Here is a 22899-nt window from a genome sequence, read left to right on the forward strand (position 1 = left end):
TCTCCCTTTTTCCCACCACTTTTATCCGCCCCAAGCTCACCCTCTTCTTCCCTCACTCTCTTAGACCTCTTCTCCCTCTCTTTTTTCCCTCCATCCCTTCTCCATTTTCCAAGTAGACATCTCCTTGTGATAATACTGCCGCTCCATCCCGCACACCCATCTTGTACTTGCTTTCTCTAGGGACTCCATTTTCCCCTTCCAGAGTTCTGCTCAATTCCCCAATAATGTGCCTCTACCCGAGTCCATATCAACCGGATGTTCCGGTTTTCATGGGAAATGGAAAGAGAGCCTGTGCCATGACTTCCGCTTTTGGAAGTTAACAAGGCCATACTCCGCCTTCACATTTACTGGATTTTACGCCTGCTATGTTAGGTTATTGCGCATATACTGTAACTGCATTTCCCTTGTCAAAGTATTTTATTGGATAAACTAGTTTAACATTAAGATGTTTACTCCAAACAGTTGAGCATGTTATCGGTCAGCAGGTCAAGCAACAACACAAGGAGAGAAACATCTGTCAAAAGTCTCCCTCTTTTGGTGCTTTCAAGACAACTGGGAACTCGAAAATAACCTAGGTCAAATCATGACATCGGACATTGGGAAAGTGGAAGCTCAGACAGATGCCCAAGTTTCCGACTTGAAAGCCCCGAAAAGATAATCCCTGTTTGAGCTCGTTTTTTTCCCGAGTACATAGTTGTCGTGAACGCAATGAAGTCGGAGATGTCTGATTCCGCGTTTTTTTTAACGCGGCAATATGTCTGGTCTCTGAAGTGCAGTCAGCTGGTGAATCCACTCCAAGTCGCGAGGAGACTTGACTTTCGGTCGCGGCAAGAAAAAAAAACTTATCCACGGAAATATTTGCACCTCTGAATTCTGGATGGGCTACTAAATGATTTGCGCTGTACAACACAGTCCAACCGCGACTATTGATGTGAGTTATTTGGTCAACTCGGGAATAACAAGGGGAGGTTTCGCGTGTTGGACCGAGTGGTAAGAGTTGCACTATTTTCCTTTAGCACGTTTGCTTTCCATTTCCCCATTTGTATTACATTGTTTGACATTTGCACACGCGTTTACAAAGTAAGTTGTCAAAACTAATGTTGGTTTGTATTAACAATATTGTCAAGCCGCGAGTTGCATATTGATTTTGCAGCGTGGTTGTACGGCTCAATTAGTGATATTGACTATATGGATATTAGCCTACTTGGCAAGGCGCTCAACACTGACATTACAGCCCAAAGCAACATTATCAAATTGCTCTGTTTTTGTTTTCGGTGCTTACAGAAAATGGCAACAGAGCACATCCAATTCACTGAAAACAGCTGTGGTTCACACCATTCAGCCGTTTCCACGCATGTCAAAAAATAAATGTAACCAGCGTTTTTATTTCAATGTTGACCTGTGCGACCGTGAAAGGTGTATGTGTGCGCCGACTCATGTATGTAAATTCAGCAACAACAAAAAAACGTCCTCACTGTCAACTGTTTATTTTCAGCAAACTTAACGTAAATATTTGTATGAACATAAGATTCAACAACTGAGACACAAACTGAACAATTTCCACAGACATGTGACTAACAGAAATTAAGTAATGTGTCCCTGAATAAAGGGGGGGGGTCAAAACCAAAAGTAACAGTCAGTATCTGGTGTGGCCACCAGCTGCATTAAGTACCCCAATCTTCCACCAAGGCACCTGCAAGTTCCCGGACATTTCTGGGGGGAATGGCCCTCACCCTCCGATCCAACAGGTCTCAGACGTGCTCAATGGGATTGAGATCCGGGCTCTTCCCTGAACATGGCAGAACACTGACATTCCTGCCTTACAACAGGCCTACAAGCCCTCAGTCCAGCCTCTCTCAGCCTGTTGTGGACAGTCTGAGCACTGATGGAGGGATTGTGCATTCCTGGTGTAACTCGGGCAGTTGTTGTTGCCATCCTGTACCTGCCCTGCAGGTGTGATGTTCGGATGTACAGTGCCTTGCGAAAGTATTCGGCCCCCTTGAACTTTGCGACCTTTTGCCACATTTCAGGCTTCAAACATAAAGATATAAAACTGTATTTTTTGTGAAGAATCAACAACAAGTGGGACACAATCATGAAGTGGAATGACATTTATTGGATATTTCAAACTTTTTTAACAAATCAAAAACTGAAAAATTGGGCGTGCAAAATTATTCAGCCCCCTTAAGTTAATACTTTGTAGCGCCACCTTTTGCTGCGATTACAGCTGTAAGTCGCTTGGGGTATGTCTCTATCAGTTTTGCACATCGAGAGACTGACATTTTTTCCCATTCCTCCTTGCAAAACAGCTCGAGCTCAGTGAGGTTGGATGGAGAGCATTTGTGAACAGCAGTTTTCAGTTCTTTCCACAGATTCTCGATTGGATTCAGGTCTGGACTTTGACTTGGCCATTCTAACACCTGGATATGTTTATTTTTGAACCATTCCATTGTAGATTTTGCTTTATGTTTTGGATCATTGTCTTGTTGGAAGACAAATCTCCGTCCCAGTCTCAGGTCTTTTGCAGACTCCATCAGGTTTTCTTCCAGAATGGTCCTGTATTTGGCTCCATCCATCTTCCCATCAATTTGAACCATCTTCCCTGTCCCTGCTGAAGAAAAGCAGGCCCAAACCATGATGCTGCCACCACCATGTTTGACAGTGGGGATGGTGTGTTCAGCTGTGTTGCTTTTACGCCAAACATAACATTTTGCATTGTTGCCAAAAAGTTCAATTTTGGTTTCATCTGACCAGAGCACCTTCTTTCACATGTTTGGTGTGTCTCCCAGGTGTCTTGTGGCAAATTTTAAACAACACTTTTTATGGATATCTTTAAGAAATGGCTTTCCTCTTGCCACTCTTCCATAAAGGCCAGATTTGTGCAATATACGACTGATTGTTGTCCTATGGACAGAGTCTCCCACCTCAGCTGTAGATCTCTGCAGTTCATCCAGAGTGATCATGGGCCTCTTGGCTGCATCTCTGATCAGTCTTCTCCTTGTATGAGCTGAATGTTTAGAGGGACGGCCAGGTCTTGGTAGATTTGCAGTGGTCTGATACTCCTTCCATTTCAATATTATCGCTTGCACAGTGCTCCTTGGGATGTTTAAAGCTTGGTAAATCTTTTTGTGTCCAAATCCGGCTTTAAACTTCTTCACAACAGTATCTCGGACCTGCCTGGTGTGTTCCTTGTTCTTCATGATGCTCTCTGCGCTTTTAACGGACCTCTGAGACTATCACAGTGCAGGTGCATTTATACGGAGACTTGATTACACACAGGTGGATTGTATTTATCATCATTAGTCATTTAGGTCAACATTAGATCATTCAGAGATCCTCACTGAACTTCTGGAGAGAGTTTGCTGCACTGAAAGTAAAGGGGCTGAATAATTTTGCACGCCCAATTTTCAGTTTTTGATTTGTTAAAAAAGTTTGAAATATCCAATAAATGTCGTTCCACTTCATGATTGTGTCCCACTTGTTGTTGATTCTTCACAAAAAAATACAGTTTTATATCTTTATGTTTGAAGCCTGAAATGTGGCAAAAGGTCGCAAAGTCCAAGGGGGCCGAATACTTTCGCAAGGCACTGTATATAATTTATTTTTGCAACAAATGTGGGGCTCTGCCCCACCTGCCCTGAACGACAGGTTGCTACTGTAATACACTGCTCAAAAAAACAAAGGGAACACTAAAATAACACATCCTAGATCTGAATGAATGAAATATTCTTATTAAATACTTTTTTCTTTACATAGTTGAATGTGCTGACAACAAAATCACACAAATTATCAATGGAAATCAAATGTATCAACCCATGGAGGTCTGGATTTGGAGTCACACTCAAAATTAAAGTGGAAAACCACACTACAGGCGGATCCAACTTTGATGTAATGTCCTTAAAACAAGTCAAAATGAGGCTCAGTAGTGTGTGTGGCATCCACGTGCCTGTATGACCTCCATACAACGCCTGGGCATGCTCCTGATGAGGTGGCGGATGGTCTCCTGAGGGATCTCCTCCCAGACCTGGACTAAAGCATCCGCCAACTCCTGGACAGTCTGTGGTGCAACGAGACATGATGTCCCAGATGTGCTCAATTGGATTCAGGTCTGGGGAACGGGCGGCCCAGTCCATAGCATCAATGCCTTCCTCTTGCAGGAACTGCTGACACACTCCAGCCACATGAGGTCTAGCATTGTCTTGCATTAGGAGGAACCCAGGGCCAACTGCACCAGCATATGGTCTCACAAGGGGTCTGAGGTTCTCATCTCGGTACCTAATGGCAGTCAGGCTACCTCTGGCGAGCACATGGAGGGCTGTGCGGCCCCCCAAAGAAATGCCACCCCACACCATGACTGACCCACCGCCAAACCGGTCATGCTGGAGGATGTTGCAGGCAGCAGAATGTTCTCCAAGGTGTCTCCAGACTGTCACGTCTGTCACATGTGCTCAGTGTGAACCTGCTTTCATCTGCGAAGAGCACAGGGCGCCAGTGGCGAATTCACAGTATGATGCTGCCACGACCATGCTTCACCGTAGGGATGGTGCCAGGTTTCCTCCAGGTGTGACGCTTTGCATTCAGTCCAAAGAGTTCAATCTTGATTTCATCAAACCAGAGAATCTAGTTTCTCATGGTCTGAGAGTACCTTTTGGCAAACTCCAAGCAGGCTGTCGTGCCTTTTACTGAGGAGTGGCTTCCGCCTGGCCCCTCTACCATAAAGGCCTGATTGGTGGAATGCTGGTCAGATGGTTGTCCTTCTGGAAAGATCTCCCATCTCCACAGAGGAACTCTGGAGCTCTGTCAGATTGACCATCGGGTTCTTGGTCACCTCCCTGACCAAGGCCCTTCTCCCCCGATTACTCAGTTTAGCTGGGCGGCCAGCTCAAGGAAGAGTCTTGCTGGTTCCAAACTTCTTCCATTTAAGAATGATGGAGGCCACTGTGTTCTTGTGAACCTTCAATGCTGCAGAAATGTTTTGGTATCCTTCCCCAGATCTCTGCCTTGACACAATCCTGTCTCAGAGCTCTGCGGACAATTCCTTCGACCTCAGGGCTTGGTTTTTGCTCTGACACGCACTGTCAACTGTGGGACCTTCTATAGACAGGTGTGCCTTTCCAAATCATGTCCAATAAATTGAATTTACCACAGGTGGACTCCAATCACGTTGTAGAAACATCTCGAGGATGATCAATGGAAATAGGATGCACCTGAGTTCAATTTCGAGTCTCATAGCAAAGGGTCTGAAAACTTATGTAAATAAGGTATTTCTGTTTTTATTTTTTATAAATTAGCAAAGATTTCTAAGCCTGTTGTCATTATGGGGTATTGTGTTTAGATTGCTGAGGACTTATATTTATTTAATCCATTTTAGAATAAGGCTGTAATGTAAGAAAATGTGGAAAAAGTCAAGGGATAGAGAGGAAAAAACATGATTTCACCTTGGCTTGGGTACATTTTGAAAGCCAGCGTGTCAGTTTCAATTGCATGGTTTGGTTCCCATTTTTGTACACGAGCATCCTGAACAGAAGCCCTTGGAGAGAGGGGGAACACATGGAGGCAGTTACGAGAGGTGGTTGTTCTCAGGGTGTGTCTAGTTGGCTTTACAAACCGTGCCAATGAACGGATGTATGATCTAAAAGTAGAAGTTGATTTATGAGTTATCCTACTTTCCTGCCAAGTTAGAAAAGTTTTTTTTTTTTAATTTAAATTACAGACCTGTGTCATGGGATAGTGATCTTGATTTGACTTTGGAGCATATTTTTAACATGCTGGGTAATGGAGAGCCTGTTCATTTGTTATGAAGTCCTGCTTCAGGAATAACTGTAAGTGTGGCTAACATCCCTCTCTCTTATTCTTAGAACAGTTTGTCCCAGTCAATGTGGGGGTGACTTATTTTAACAGGACCACTGTTTTTAAAATCACTCCCAGTTGTTACTGCACCAGAGGGGGACTGTGTTTGTTAAAAACATACTGCTAGAGCACACACCCACATAGACAGTACAGGGACATTCCATTTTGTTCTGCATGTTCCCTAAAGTACCTCTCCTCACATCATCACTGGCATAGCATTCCAGAGGCAGGAGTCACGAGCAGAATGAACTGACCCTACCCCTCTCTGTTGGACCTGCGTAGCTGAGAAGAATTAGACCGCTTTAACTCAATTTCATGTTGAGGTGAGGGAAGATGAAGGTCGGGGCTGTCTGCTAGGGCTCTGTACCTGTTCGGACTGTTATTGTGGGAATTGCTTAGACAGTTCATATGTTGGACTCTCATGGAGATGGAGACAATTCTCTCTCTTCCTCCCCCCCCCCCCTTCATCATGGTCCCCCAAGCAAGGTATCGTTGGACAAGACACCAGTGTGGGGTGTAGAGACAGAGCAGAAACACACACACACACAGTGTGGTTTCCGGGGGATGGGCTGGGTGAATCACAGGCTGGAAAGAGAATAAGAGACTACTGGTGGAAAATTACATGTTATGCAGAGTGATTATGTAGCTCCAACCGTGTGTGTGTGTGTGAGCGCGCAGCTACTAGCTTACACATTAGACAATGTATTCTGTAAATATTTGCTAAAGACACTATGGGGAAATCTGTTCCTAAACATGCCATGTCTGTGTTTGCACAAATGTATATGAGTTTGCATGGGGATAGTGTTTGTTTGGATCACATACTCAGTCTCTGGTTTGGTGCTCTATTTATTGTAAGCTGTTTGTTAAATAAGTCCTGGACGGTTTGACTTGTTTGGCTGCAGTAGTGGAGATGATGAGGTCAGGGACTTGTGACTTCTCCATGCATTCAGGCATTATATAACAGCTCTGATTGGAAGCAGATTATTGTAGAATGTGAACATTACCAGAACCAGTAGGTGGTGCTGTTTGCTGTGTCTGTCACACAGATGGACTACAGTCTCTAGGCACTGATGTTGGTTAGCCTACATAGCATGCTCAGGGTAGAAGTTACCCTTTGGCACGGATCTTGGATCAGCTTATCTTAACTAAATTCGTTGCGGGGTGAATCACAACTGACCACAAGGGGGTCCAATCCGGCCCCTGGGTGGTTGGAGTAAAAATATATATTTTACTGTCTAGCTTGCTATTATTCACAGATAATAAAGCTAGACAGTCAGGGAGCATCGGAAATTCAAAAATAATGGATAAAGGACTTATTTATTTTTTTACGCACACATTTTGATGGCGAGGACATGCAACCAATTTTCAATGCGGCGATCTGGACCTCATCGAAGACAAGACTGCGGCCCCTGTCAAAATTAGTTTGACACCCATCATCTAGGGAAACAAACAACTTCATCCTACTGTCTTGCACCCACACAAAGATCATGCTCTTTCTGTAACTAATGTAAATGTTACACAGTGGACTGTTAGTCTCATGTTAATTTCAAAACAACTTTTAAATCTGATTAAATTCTGAACAAGAGAAGATGTGGAAACAACAGCAGAGCCTCAGTTCAGCTGTAGCTAATTTGGCCCAATTAAATTGTGTATGAAAGAGGGGTAGATGTTATATTAGGAAATGGTCATGCAATGTTGCCCACAGCGGATTACTGCCTAGCTTCATTTGCATATTAATGGCTAAAAGACGCATTAAGAAGATGACTAGGCTATTTTAAGTGTGAGCACAGTGGGTTAGCACATTACACCATATCGGGTGTCAAACATCCTACCATGCGGATCCAATCCAGCTCGCGGGTGGTTTGAGTAAAAAAATATATATACAGTACCAGTCAAAAGTTTGGACACACCTACTCATTCAATGTTTTTTATTTACTTTACTATTTTCTACACTGTAGTATAATTAATAGTGAAGACATCAAAACTATGCAATAACACATGGACTCATGTAGTAACCCAAAAAAGTGTTAAACAAATCAAAATATATTTGAGATTCTTCAAAGTAGCCACCCTTTGCCTTGATGACAGCTTTGCACACTCTTTGCATTCTCACGAACCAGCTTTATTAGGTACTCAGCTGGAATGCATTGTTAATTTGTGGATTTTTTTCACTTAATGCGTTTTGAGCCAATCAGTTGTGTTGTGACATGGTAGGGGTGGTATACAGAAGATAGCTCTATTTGGTAAAAGTCCCAAGGCCATATTATATCAAGAACAGCTCAAATAAGCAAAGAGAAACGACAGTCCATTACTTTAAGACATGAAGGTCAGTAATCCGAATAATTTCAAGAACTTTCAAAGTTTCTCAGTGCAGTCGCAAAAAGCATCAAGCGCTTTGATGAAACTGGCTCTTATGAGGACCACCACAGGAAAGGAAGACCCATAGTTACCTCTGCTGCAGAGGATAAGTTCATTAGTTACCAGCCTTAGAAATTGCAGCCCAAATAAATTCTTCATGGAGTTCAAGTAACAGACATATTTCAACATCAACTCTTCAGAGGAGACCACATGAATTAGACCTTCATGGTCAAATTGCTGCAATGAAATCACTACTAAAGGACACCAATAATAAGAAGAGACTTGCTTGGGCCAAGAAACACGAGCAATGGACATTAGACCGGTGGAAATCTGTCCTTTTGTTCTGATGAGTCAAAGTTATATTTGGTTCCAACCACTGTGTCTTTGTGAGATGCAGAGTAGATGAACAGATCTCCTCATGTGTGGTTCCCACCGTGAAGCTTGGAGGTAGGGGTGCTTTGGTGATTTATTTTGAATTCAAGACACACTTAACCAGCATGGCTACCACAGCATTCTGCAGCGATACGCCATCCCATCTGGTTTGGGCTTAGTAGGACTATGACCCAAAACACACCTCCAGGCTGTGTACAGGCTATTTTAACAAAGAAGGAGAGTGATGGATTGTTGCATTGGGTGACCTGGCCTCCACAATCAGCCGACTGCAACCCAATTGAGATGGTTTGGGATGAGTTGGGCTGCAGAGTCTAGGAAAAGCAGCCAACAAGTGCTCAGCAAATGTGGGAACTCCTTCAAGACTGTTGGAAAAGTATTCCAGGTGAAGCTGGTTGAGCAAATGCCAAGAGTGTGCAAAGCTGTCATCAAGGCAGGGTTTTATGTTAATTTTGTGTATAGAGCATACTTCTGACAATACAAAATTCTTCAGATCTCCAAGGGAGGGGTGACAAAAACATGATTTTGGAGGTAGGACATCACGCAGAATAGGGTTAGCCAGAATGCCCATAAATTTAACTTTTGACGTTAATTTGACAAGCTATATCCCTTCTAGCCATGACCCGCAAGTACAGCCAACCTAGCATTTATTTTTCTTTTTTTTTTACAAATCAATGCTTGGAGTCAAAGTATCGCTTTAATATCGACCAAAATAATATTGCGATATGAAACTATATACTCAGTCCGGACTCTGGCTGGGCCACTCAAGGACATTCAGAGACTTGTCCCGAAGCCACTCCTGCGTTGTATTGGCTGTGTGCTTATGGCCATTGTCCTGTTGGAAGGTGAACCTTTGCCCCAGTCTGACATCTTGAACACTCTGTCTGTACTTTGCTTCGTTCATCTTTCCCTCAATCTTGACGAGTCTCCCAGTCCCTCCTGCTGAAAAACGTCCCCACAGCATGATGCTGCCACCCATCTTTTACCGTAGGGATGGTGACAGGTTTCTCCAGACATGATGCTTGGCATTCAGGCCAAAGAGTTCAAGCTTGGTTTCATCAGACCATGTTTCTCATGGTCTGAGAGTCTTAGGTGCCTTTTGGCAATCTCCAAGCAGACGACCAGCACTAGGAAGAGTCTTGGCGGTTCCAAACTTTTTCCATTTAAGAATGCCGGAGGCCACTGTTCTTGGACCTTCAATGCTGCAGAAATGTTTTGGTACCCCAGATCTGTGCCTCGATAGAATCATGTCTTGGAGCTCTACGACAATTTCTGCAACCTCATGGCTGGGTTTTTGCTCTGACATGCACTGTCAACTGTGTGACCTTACATAGACAGGTGTGTGCCTTTCCAAATCATGTCCAGTCAATTGAATTTACCACAGGTAGACTCCAATCAAGTTGTAGGAGCATCTCAAGGATGATCAATGGAAACCGGATGCACCTGAGCTCAATTTTGAATACTCATTTACATTTTACATTTAGTTATTTCAATTTTTTGAAATTTTATATACATTTCCAAACCTGTTTTCACTTTGTCGTTACGGGGTATTGTGTGTAGATTGACGAACATTGTTTATTTAATATATTTTAGATTTAAGGCTATAAAGTAACAATGTGGAAAAAGTCGAGGGGTCTGAATACTTTCCGAATGCACTATGTCTGCTGCAGAATGACGAGAGAGCATGAAACAATTTATGATCAGTCATTGAAATAAGTACCTAACCATGTTGGCTCACTTTTTAACCATTTTAGAACCTGTAGCGGCCATCGACGGCATTTTTTTTCTTCAAATTAATATATTTTCAAACGATATCTGTCAAACTTCGCAAAATGAACTTGCTTACAACCTGTTGTCGTATTTGCGTGCCTGTCGTCAACAGCCATAAACTGGAAACAGGATATGCTGTATCTGTTTGGTGTTACTGATTTGGACACGTCTTTGAAAGCGATGATGTTTAGTGAAATAGCTAAGTAAACAGCAGATATACATTATCAGTCAAAGGTTTGGACACACCACATTCCAGGGTTTTTCTTTATTTTTACTCTTTTCTACATTGTAGAATACTAGTGAAGACATCAAAACTATGAAATAACACATATGGAATCATGTATTAACCAAAAAGTGTTAAATAAATCCAAAATATATTTAGATTCTTCAAACTAGCCACCCTTCGCCTTGATGACAGTTTAACACACTCAACCAGCTTCACCTGGAATGCTTTTCCAACAGTCTTGAAGGAGTTCCCACATGCTGAGCACTTGTTGGCTGCTTTTCCTAGACTCTGCAGTCCAACTCATCCCAAACCATCTCAAATGGGTTGAGGTTGGGTGATTGTGGAGGCCAGGTCATCTGATACAGCACTCCATCACTCTCCTTGGTCAAATAGCCCTTACACAGCCTGGATGTGTGTTAGGTCACTGTCCTGTTGAAAAATAAATGATAGTCCCACTGTAGTGCTGCTTTGATTGGCCGACAAAAATAAGCTACAGACCGGTGTGAAGGCTACCGGTCATTTTATGGGATGCATGTCGGGAAAACTACGTCCAAAAGTTTGTTTTATATTAAGAATTTGTAATGTCATGGCATATCCTTGTAAGTAACAATGTCACATGGATATTTTATTGTATTTAGAAAAGGCCTTTTCATTGTTAATTAATAAAGTAGATTTATATATATTTTTTTTGCTCAAAAATGAATACTCACAAGTAATCAAATACTAACGTCCATTCGGATATTCGAATATGCCCATCCCTAATTCAGATGGCCTCTAATACCACATTTGTGTGTTGGGTGGCTGAGGTTAAATCCTTTACCTAAAGCCCTAAAGTAAAGTGTGGCACATTTCTCCCGTAAGCTGCTTAAACGGCCACACCAGTAAAAATCCACTTTTTTTCAAGCTGAAAGACGATGTCAAAAAGTCATAATTTTAGTCAAAGTTTGATACATTTTTGATTTGAAGTGACATCTGTGTGAATGCGGTTTCTTTTCCTATGATATGACGCACAAATCATTTTCAGCCAACTTTTTATTTCAGGGCTGGGTTTTATTTGAACGTTACCACCCACCAACATGGCATTGTTTTATTAATCACAAATGGCTCCAGAGTTGTTCCTCTTTACAACTGAGATGAGCCAAACAGCCTTGTGGTCCACCTGGTCGCCTGGAGGTCCAAACGTATGCTTTTGCCCTGCAGCTATTTTGATCAGAAAATGATCAGAAACCATGGTATAATATTGAACATGTTCACCTTTGTTTTAGCTAGTCTGTACAAACAAAATGTATATACAGTGCGCTCCGAAAACATTGGGACAGTGACATCTTTTGTTTGTTTTTCGGCTCTGTACTTTGGATTTGAAATGAAACCGTGACTGTGAGGTTAAAGTGCAGACTGTCGGCTTTAATTTGAGGGTATGTTCATTCATACCGGGTGAACCGTTTAGATATTACAGCACTTTTTGTACATAGTCCCCCCCATTTTAGGGGACCAAAAGTATTGGAAATTCACTTGTGTATTAAAGTAGTCACAATTTATTATTTAGTCCCATATTCCTAGCACGCAATGATTACATCAAGCTTGTTGGATGCATTTGCATGTCTGGGGGGTATAATATATTTACGTCTAACTTTCTCACTCGTCATTATTCATGATTCATTCAGGACTATCCGTAATCATGTTAGCATCCACATTTAGAAACTGTTTAGAAACATACTCTATTCTTTTTTTTTCTTTTTTTTTTTACAATAATAGTGAATCCAAAATGACACTAGATTATTTACTATTACTTTCTATTGGGCACAAAATAGTCTGAAACACAAACAGCAAATGCATCCAACATGTATGATCATGAGCAAAGTCATTGTAGCCTATCATTTCACTTCCCCTGTGAGAATACTTGAGCACAGGCTGACTTGGCTTTTCTGTGCCCCAGCCAAAGCCTGCCGGCAGTTTACCTACCATAGTTGCACCATGTCCATTACAATGTAGAAAAACTAATGTCAGCCGTCTTTCAATGGTTATCCATATTACCGGAACGTCATCTTATTCTTTCAATGGTTATCCATATTACCGGAACGTCATCTTATTCTTTCAATGGTTATCCATATTACCGGAACGTCATCTTATTCTTTCAATGGTTATCCATATTACCGGAACTTCATCTTATTCTTTCAATGGTTATCCATATTACCGGAACTTCATCTTATTCTTTCAATGGTTATCCATATTACCGGAACTTCATCTTATTCTTTCAATGGTTATCCATATTACCGGAACTTCATCTTATTCTTTCAATGGTTATCCATATTACCGGAACTTCATCTTATTCTTTCAATGGTTATCCATATTACCGGAACGTCATCTTATTCTTTCAATGGTTATCCATATTACCGGAACTTCATCTTATTCTTTCAATGGTTATCCATATTACCGGAACTTCATCTTATTCTTTCAATGGTTATCCATATTACCGGAACGTCATCTTATTCTTTCAATGGTTATCCATATTACCGGAACGTCATCTTATTCTTTCAATGGTTATCCATATTACCGGAACTTCATCTTATTCTTTCAATGGTTATCCATATTACCGGAACCTCATCTTATTCTTTCAATGGTTATCCATATTACCGGAACGTCATCTTATTCTTTCAATGGTTATCCATATTACCGGAACTTCATCTTATTATTTCAATGGTTATCCATATTACCGGAACGTCATCTTATTCTTTCAATGGTTATCCATATTACCGGAACTTCATCTTATTCTTTCAATGGTTATCCATATTACCGGAACTTCATCTTATTCTTTCAAACTATTTTTTTATGGCGGATTCGTGGCCGCAATTTATGGAAGATGCTATAACTTTGGAGATTGGCCAGTGATTTCAATGCTTATGACATATGCAGCTCCAGAATCAGCTGGCTAATCTTTTGAAGACAGTGTAGTGGAAGCTAATGTGCATTTCTTCTCTGACAAGAAATTACGTGGAAATAGGGGTGTCAACTTCCTCTGCAGGGGGTTCTTTAAGCCAGGGAGTCTGAGCTACTTAAAATGAGACCAACTCGCACACCTGAGATCTCTCGTACGCAGACATACACACACACACACACGTTTGCACATTCTCATACTTTAGCACATACTCTCTTTCACTGTCTCTTTCACACACACGTTCTCACTCACTTCTAGGCCAAGGGTAAATGTTTGACTTCCTGGTTGACTCTTTATAACTCCACACCACGTGTCCCACTGTAATTGTTTTGACTTGTCTCTGTAATGTAGGCTGAGATTATAGTTCTTTTAATGCACTGGAAACAAATCTGATCACTGCACCATTGCCTTATCAGCTTTATGGTTTGATTCCAACTTATCAGCCACTTAACCTGCTATTGAACCTCAGACCTTGTTTACTAGTCTCTCACTCTCTCGGTGGCCTTGCCTTGCTCTTTGATGTAAGGGTTTATTGTGTGTGGAGTCGACGGGTCTATTCTATACTGCCCGATGGTACAGGTCTAAAATGGTGTGAGATTCTTTTGCAATCTTTTTTTGTTATTCAGGTGACTTCATGTGGTTGCTCAGCTGGCCTGCCCCATGCCATGTATTGTCATGGGTCCCTGAAAGTGCAATCTTGAGTCCCACGAGAGGGCTGATAATTTGGGCCAAAAGGGTGTGGGTAGATTGTGTTATCCAAAAGGAATGTGTTCCAACAGACCAATTTGGTCGAGGAGAATGGGGCGTTGTAATCTGTCTAGCGATCCAATAGTTGCGAGTTTGCGTCGGGGACAGCTGTAGCGTTTTAGCTAACCCTTAATTCTAAACTTAAGACAAATCCGCTAACCTGCTATGTAAATTTCCCTGACATTTGTCATTTTAGTTCCCCTAAACTTTTACATCAACTAACAACCTTAGTTGTTAGTTCCACCAACGTAAATCCTCCCCATAACCCTCCTTTGTTATGGCGCAACCTAGTCTCAGAGATAGATGTATAATAGGGAAAGGGGGATACCTAGTCAGTTGTCCAACTGAAATGTGTCTTCCGCATTTGAACCCAACCCCTCTGAATCAGAGAGGTGCGGGTGGATGCCTTAATCGATTAAGGCATCCACGTCTTCAGTAAACGGGGAAAACTATACATCCTCCAAGATTGTATTATAAATGACATAATCCAATTCGTATGCTATTGTACAACCAGGTAAGATTTAGGATACCATATGTCCTATAATTCGTATGATATTTATTATCAGCTATTCCATTCATAATGTTACCTAACATAATATATCATACTGCATGGAGTGTCACAGATTTACGAACAGAATAATGATTACCCTGAGACCACGTTGACTTGGTGGGTCATAAAACTGGATTGGGTCACTGCTAAACCGTTTTTGGATTCATTCAGTCATAGTGCCTTATTCATTGTGTGTACTAGCTCATCCTAGCCAGCCTCCTTTCTGGGGTCCCCTCCCCAAGTGTGTGTGTGTGTGTGTGCCCTGTCCCATCCCGTCCCCTTCATTAGGATCCTGAAAGTGATCACTCAAGCGGAAGACTTCTCCTTTGTCCCCATAGGACCATGTTAGCCTAGAGAACCACTCCATGTTTACAGTATGTCACAGAACAGGGAACCAGAACTGTGACTGTCCAGGACCGCTGGGTACAAAGTGACCGCAGTGACCTCGCTGACTGCCTTGGATTGCGCATCACGATTCAAACGCCGTGATCGACACTGTCAGTTCCCATTGTGGCTTGGTTCCATAGCTGCACGGTTGCCATGGCATTGCTGTGCAGGGCTGTCACGTACCAGGAAGACGGTGAGGCATACAGGACACCAACTAACAAGGTCGCCTCTGAGATCAGTTTGAATTGATATGGTGGAACTCCAAACGGATGCAGGTGGGAATTATATATATATTTATTTTAATTAAACTCTTTCCACTCAGTTGGTATTGCTTTGTACATACATCCATATCAATAGTGTATTATGAGTTACATCACCAGCGCATGGCCGGCTCTGTCCCATTCCAGCGCTTATCCTGCAGCGACAGATGGACAGAACACAGGGAGGGAGGGTGAGAGCGAGAGTGGATGAAGATACTTTCTCTTTCTGGAGAGTTGCAGAACAGCACATGATAGGGCAGTGAACTCGGTGCATGAGTGGAGAGGGAGAGCTGGAGAGCGACCGAACAAGGGAAGAGGTGTAGATGTCGCACCCTATCTCTGTCCAGAGACTTTTCAGGGAGGACGGGTCAGCAGGAAGAGGGAAATGGGAGAGGAATTTACTTTGGACCTGTCGATCAATTACACCATCCTGGATTGGGCCGTAAAAACCAGTAAATTAGCAGGACAGTAAACAACGACATTCCTACACTGTTTGACGTTTGCAAGGGTTTTAGGGGTGTGTGTGTGTGTTCAGTGAGTTATCTGCTTGTGATCCTGCTTTTGTGTAGATTTTAATATCGACTAGTTCTGTGTATGGTTGATGGTCAAGGTGTGTGTCTGTAGTTACCTGGAGAGACTGAGCCAGCCGTCTGCTCCTGTGGGTTTTGTGTTACCTGAGCTCCACCGGCTTGGCAGCGGGACAGCAATCACCTGTACAATGGGACAGGGTCCAAAACCTTGTCGTTGTTCTGAGGAACTGTAAAGGCGGTGTTTCAAAGATGTGTGTGGTTCTGTGGAAGTCTTGTCTCGGAGTAGGAGGGGCCAGAAGAGGCACAGGGACAGAGTTGACACAGGTGAGATATAAAAGCAGGCGTGTGTGTGACCGTGTGTATCTGAGGATCACACTCACTCACCTCTCGTCCGTCTACGTCTGTTGACCGGAGAACAGACTTGGGGATTATCGGACAGTTGATGAGCTTTAGGGCACTGCCATTGTCCAAGGGATCAACACACACAGAGGAGAACTTTTGAACTTGGCTGCAGTACAGATTGTGCAGTACAGAGATTATAGTACAGGACAGAACTTTGGAACTGTTCTCGCTGTGGATACGCTTGTTGCCATCTCTCGCACTCAGTCTTCAGCCCTCCAACTCATGACATCTGCAAGGACTCGGACCACAGAAGATACACCTGGAGCTCTGACTGCCATTCACAACTAGACCTCAACAACAATGGAACCCCTCCTTCATAACAGCTTATAAGCTATCATAACAACCTGTGGCTCTTCAACAGTTCCTGTCCCATTCAAACAAGGGAGACCTTGTTTGTGGGAGAACGGAGCGAACCAACCTGCCCACGGGGGGGGGATCATGTATGTGCTTTGCACCCTGGTGGTACTGAGTATCCACAGCCTCTTTAAGAGCCGACACAAGACCCTGGACCCCGGCGACAAAGAGGCTGGAGATGGGGCCACGTTGCCTGGGGACAAGGCCCCTCCGCTGGGGGAGGGAGGCAGGGTAAGGGACCCCGGGCCTGGAGGTCTTGGATGGGGTGTGGGGCCCAGGGAGAGGGAGAGAGGGGTGACTGTAGCCCTCTCTCAGGGGAAGAGGCAGAGGGCTGTAGACCGGAAGGCTGCAGGCTGCAACTGCGCAAACAAACGTAGAGGTGACCGGGAGCTGCGCTGCAGCCAGGGCAGGCTGGGATGCGGAGGAGGCAGCCTGGAGAATGTGCCGGACAGCAGAAAACAATTGCAGGTGAGAGGAGGGGAAGACTGGGATGGAGGGTGTTTTGAGAAAGGAATAGAGACGATTGGGGTGAGGGCATGCTAAGGAGAACAAGAGGGAGGGGGAGGGGTGTGCCTAGATGTGCAAACCAGCACGTAGGCACAGGTATGTTTGTAATGCCATGCCAGTCTCACAGACACAGATAAGGCACCAATCTAATTAATCAAGTACCAATCATAAATATTGTGGTACAGAAGTCCTGAGGTTTAAAATTTGATTCCAGATTATGTTGAAGTCCTTTATAATGAGAAGCAGCACCATGTTAGTTTAGTTTTTATGTAATTATGTGCTTGTGTGACTGAGTTGGAGAGAGAATCTAAGCGCTGCTCCAGCAGTCTTAACCTTTCTGGGCTAATGAAAGAATGTGGGTAGTAGTTTATGGGTGATTATGGGCCTTGGCAGTTCACCAACGATTACCTTGAGGTTCACATTAGTGAGGAATGTGATGACCGTAGCCCATTTTCCTGCCCTCCATCTCCTTTTCCCTCTTTCCCTCCCTTATTCTGAAAAAATTGTCACCCTCCTGATTTTCTTAATTTCACCCTCCCCTGCATCCTTCTTTCCCTTCTCTCTGACCAACCTGTTCCATAGCACCACTGTGATGTAGCTAGCTTTCATTATCCCACATTAGCATTGGAGGTAAAAGCCCAGTCAAATCCCCTCCTAACCTGCTGACTATATACCTATTGGTGGTATGAGTTATGGCAGTTTGCGTGCTGATGCTAAAGTGGGCCGTAATGTCCCTGCGTTCCGGGGGAAATGGATTCAGATCATTGTTTATGTAACCATGTTGTTAATCTGAGGACAGCAACACACTCTCTGCTCTGTGTGTTTCGGGAAAAGTGGACTTTAATCCCTCACAATGCTATAATTCTGGCTGTTGGTACAATGACACATAACCTTAACCTAGGGCTGGGCAATATGGCCAAAATATCATATCGCGGTATTTATTTATATCATATCGCAGTATTTATTTCTTTTTTAAGAAATTGGACTGTAATGACAGTATTTTATGTTTTTGCATAATAGAAGTTTATACATTTGCTTTATGAGTAGTGCGTGATTCAACTTCAACCCAAAACAAAATTCTGCATTTTCATCCATTTCTGCATTTCCTGCACTCATTTGAGATCATTTCCACACTGCCACGTAGGGCTGCACTATATGGGCAAACAATCTGATTTGACTTGCGCTTTAGAGCAAAACACTTGGTGTAATCATGGAAATAGAATGAATGCCGTGTTTGACATGACAAAGAAAAAATGCCACGGACTAGTTGTGACAGGGTAGGAACCAAAGTGTTGATAATTGTTTCCTAGGGGACCCTATAATTTTTGGCTACTTTGAATGTTTTCTCTTAGCTACCTCATGTAGCTAACATATTCATGCTTCACCTATTCCTTTTTGATTTGGAAGATACTGCTGCACAAACATGCTGATTTAGGACTATACCTGTATACCTGTATTTTTAGGCTGTATATTTATTAGCGAGCTAGCCAGCCAGGTAAAAAACGATTAGCATTAGCGGCTAACAAGATTTAGGCACAACGTCCTAAGAATAGACAAACTAGCTGTTTGCAGATGTAAGAAACACAAACTTGTGTAATTATAGAACGCCAGTGGATTTATATTAAGAAGCAAAGTGAAAGCAGTGTTGTTGTCATCAACATTGTTGCATGTGCTGCATTGACCATGCAGACTGAACACAAGTGCCTCGTTGTCGAGGAACAACAAATGTGTTCCTTGAGTGACAGGGTGGGGGATAGGTCTGTGTGGGAAGCAGAGAGGAGAGTGATGACTCAAGCAGCGAAGTAAACTATGAAAGTGACGTTACACTCGGCATATCACATTTAACAAACAAAACAATCAAATACGTTATAGAAGTTTTTTTTAAACTAACTGCTCTGCATCAATACCGGTATATTGTACAGTATACCGCCCAGCCCTACCTTCACGTCACCCAGTCTCTCTCAACCCCATTCCCCACTCTCCTGGTCATAGGGAGGGCCCTCTCTCTGAATCACCCTCATTTTGACGTTTGTTCCTGTAAATCCCCAAACAACGCTTTGGCTACACAACTAAGACTTTGAGGGAACGCTAAGGAAGTTTGATTAAGTAACATTCTCACAGAGGGAGCATGGTCACTGTGCAGGCATCTGATGTTCTCTACATTCAACATCTACAACATTATTAATAAGTAAAGGACAAACTACACCAGGAACTTGAGTGTTCTGATAACGCTAGAATAATGCCTTGCAAATGGTGTGTTCATGTTTTACCGTTGTGCTCATGAAGCGGGTTACCTGAGCCAAGGTATAGTGTGTTTCATCTTTAATTCCCTGCGGTACAGCGCCAATCCCCTCAACACCTTCTGTGTGTGTCTGCTAGTTTTTCTATATACACACACACACACCAGCCTTTACCTCAGTTTCCCTCCGTATGAGTAGTCACACAGACCTGGTCTAGAAAACTCCATTACCCAGCAGTGAGGAGTGAGGGGCTCTGGCTTGAGTGTTCGTGAATTGTCAGTGAAGCAGCTCTCGCACACGGTGTAATTTACAGTACTACTTGTTTTGATCAATATACCTTTGAGCAGTGGCAGCCATAGGAGACCATATTTTATTTGTGTGTGCATATTTCAGTGTGTACTTTTAGTTACACTGTGGCTTAGGATCAAGTGTATGGCTTAGGATCAAGTGTATGGCTTACGGACAATAACAAGAGTGTGTGTGTGCCCTTGTTACAAGAGCCATTTTCCCTTTTAAGTAATAAAGGATGTGAGGAGACGGGCAATGGTGTGTTTTGTAAACGCATACGTGCACACACACACAAACGCAGTTCTCTGTTAAATATTGCAGGCAGAGGGAAGAGAGCTGAGAGGATCCACGCTTCATTTGTGGCTGAAATATTTATTTCTCCGCAGGAGAGCGAGGGGGAGCGACAGAGAGGGAGGGCACTGGAAGATGGAGAAAGGGAGGGGGAAAGAATGAGGGTGGCTACAGGAGTGAAATGATGCTGGCTCCGATTCTGCTGTTACTAAGGAACGGAGCGAGGGTGCGGTGTTAGAGACGGGGGAGAGAAGGGGGGCTGGCTGGTGACTGAGTTCTCGCCGGGGGTGTGTGTTGATCTGCGAGTGTGTTTTTTTCCGCCGCGTAAAGATGGTCTCTACAGCGATGCAGGGATGATCAGGACACAGAGACCGCAGGGTGGGAGGTGAGTACCCTAAAGAAAAGGAATGGATAGATGGCTGGGTGAGAAATGGAGAGAGAAAAGAGGGGGACATGTTGAGCGAGGAGTGAGAGGTAGCCACTAGCGATAGACAGAGAGAAATAAAAAGGGATAGAATAACTGCAGGAGAAAGAGAGAAAGGGCTGTCATAGTGTTGTTTTTCCTCCAGTGTTCCATTTCCCTGTTGTTGACCGAGGGTCCCCGTATGGTATCTTTTTCCATCTGTCTTTGTTAAGGGTTTACCCATATCTAGTAATCCCAGTCCATATGGTGTCGTGCTGATGAATTGATCTCAACCTTATTCTGATGCATTGTTTTTTTTTTTCAACCTCCCCAGAGCTGTGTGATGTTGAGCAGACCGGTTCTGACACTTGACGCATGGTGAAAGCAGATTCCTTCTGTTAGAGTCCTGCGCTAGCTCTTGTCTGGCAGGCTATGTCTATCCTTTCTGTCTCAGGCTACGTCTATCTCCTTGTCCGCTAGCAGCATTTTAGCTACAGACTTATGTGCTAGCTGTCTAGTCTGTGTTTTTATAAATGTGCAATAAAAGTACTCATTTATTTAAGGAATTGGTGACTAGTTCTCATTCTGAGAAACAAGCATCTTCTTATCCAGGTAGGCCACTTGATTTCAACATCTGAACAAAGTGAACGGGCAATGTTGTTCAAACAGTTGGAGATGGAAAGGAGGGTGTATTCATAACAGCTCAACTGTTCTAACTTGTTATCAAGCAAATAGATTAGCTGGCTACTCACTAGCATGTGGGCTTGTGCTTGAGAGATTGTTTGAGACCTACAGTATGTTAAAGGAAATTCCACCCAAAATCGATCTATTGGTATTTGCTTCCTTAGTCCATTGTTGATGTAGTCCCAAAATGTTTTGCATATCAGCAATCCAGCTTCCAAGACTGACTCTCGAAGTACAGCCAGTACGATGCAGTTTCTTGACAACTTGATTGCTAAAACAATGGTCTAATGAAAGAAATACCAAAATGTAGTTTTGGGCTGGGGTTTTCCTTTAATTTTCTATAATGCCTACTAAGAAGTTGGTCATTATTAGCAGGTTAGTGGTTTTTTGTAATTAATCTTGTTCTGGAGGCAGCTCTGCAGAGTGGTCATTAGCTGGCACAGTCATAAAATCTGAAAACCTAACCTTAACCCTAACCACATTGCTAACCCTAATGCTTAACCTTAAACTAAAGGGACACTTTTGGATATCGGCAATGAAGCCCTTTATCTACTTCCCCAGAGTCAGATGAACCAGTGGATACCCTTTTTATACAATACTTCTTTCTCTTTGCAGTTTGAAGGAAGTTGCTAACTAGCGTTAGCGTAATTGTTAACTAGCGTTAGCGCAACGTCTGGAAGTCTATGGGTAACTGCTAGCATGCAAGTAGTTACCGTAGACTTCCAACCATTGTGCTAACTCTAGTTAGCATTGGCTTGCAATTACCTCCAACTTCCTTCATACTGGATACAGAGACCATACAAGTGGTATCCACTTCCTCAGAGTTCATCTGACTCTGAGGAAGTAGATAAAGTGCTACACTGCCAAAATCCCAAAGTATCCCTTTAAGACCGAAAGCAATTTTTTTTTGTTTATATGAATTTTTACAAAATAGCCAATTTTGACTAAGGGAAAATCACTCAGTTCTGCCTCCAGGACAATACTCATGACAATACAAGTAAATCTGCTCATTATTAGTGCATTGTGCATGGTTCAGGTTACATTTTTAACAAAAATGTCATTTTCATAGACTTGAAAGCCAGATCAGTGATTATTGCAAAAAAGCAGGTTAAACTATTTTGATAAAATAATTAAATTATTACCTATGGTTGTGGAAGGCTTATTTATTCACTAATATATATGTATGTGTGTGTGTGTGTGTGTGTGTGTGTGTATAAATATATTAAATCGAGATGATTTTCAGGCCATATCGCTAAGCTCTACTTCAAGGGGGGGCTTCAGGCCATCTGACTGTACAGTAGGAGCTAGACAGTGACATACTGCCTGACCACAGGAAGCTTGTGCTGTCAGACTCCCTATAGCCTTGTGTGTTTAAATAATGTATGTTATAGGCTGGTAAATTTTAAAGAGCTCTTTGTTAGTGATACAAAGCCCTTGTCTCTCTCTCTAGGAGCACTAAAACAGTCCTCATAATTGGGTCTGTCAAAGCCCCCTTACAGGGCAGTGAAAGCATAGTGAAATGTGTTTTGTGATTATTAAAACTCAAATCCTTAACCCCTTCGTCAGGAATGTTCCAATAAACAGGGCTTTATGGTTCCCAGGAAGAGCCTGCTCAGACAGTGGATCTGTAGCTGTGTTAGACTGAAAGCCCTCGCCCCACAACGAGACTGAGAAAAGGGGCTTGTTGGACTGTTTCTCTATTCCTATTTTCATAGCCATAAACGGTC

General features: G+C 42.9%; 1 protein-coding gene across 5 annotated transcripts in view; it reads left to right on the plus strand.

Annotated features, from left to right (window-relative positions):
- Positions 1-735: 735 nt before the first annotated feature.
- LOC110506284 (kinesin-like protein KIFC3) overlaps positions 736-22899 on the plus strand; it is a 65549-nt gene continuing 43385 nt past the window's right edge. The window contains exon 1 of one of the 5 annotated variants that reach the window (XM_036964289.1): positions 736-931. In XM_036964289.1, the coding sequence (XP_036820184.1) occupies positions 890-931 (42 nt within the window). In that variant the 5' untranslated portion in view covers positions 736-889. Of the gene's footprint in view, positions 991-15695; positions 17228-20319; positions 20471-22899 lie in introns of those variants that run through there. The other 4 variants (XM_021585742.2, XM_021585739.2, XM_021585740.2 and 1 more) reach the window with 4 other exon arrangements.

This window comes from Oncorhynchus mykiss, chromosome 26, assembly GCF_013265735.2.
Source record: "Oncorhynchus mykiss isolate Arlee chromosome 26, USDA_OmykA_1.1, whole genome shotgun sequence".
In the NCBI taxonomy this organism is placed as follows: Eukaryota; Metazoa; Chordata; class Actinopteri; order Salmoniformes; family Salmonidae; genus Oncorhynchus; species Oncorhynchus mykiss.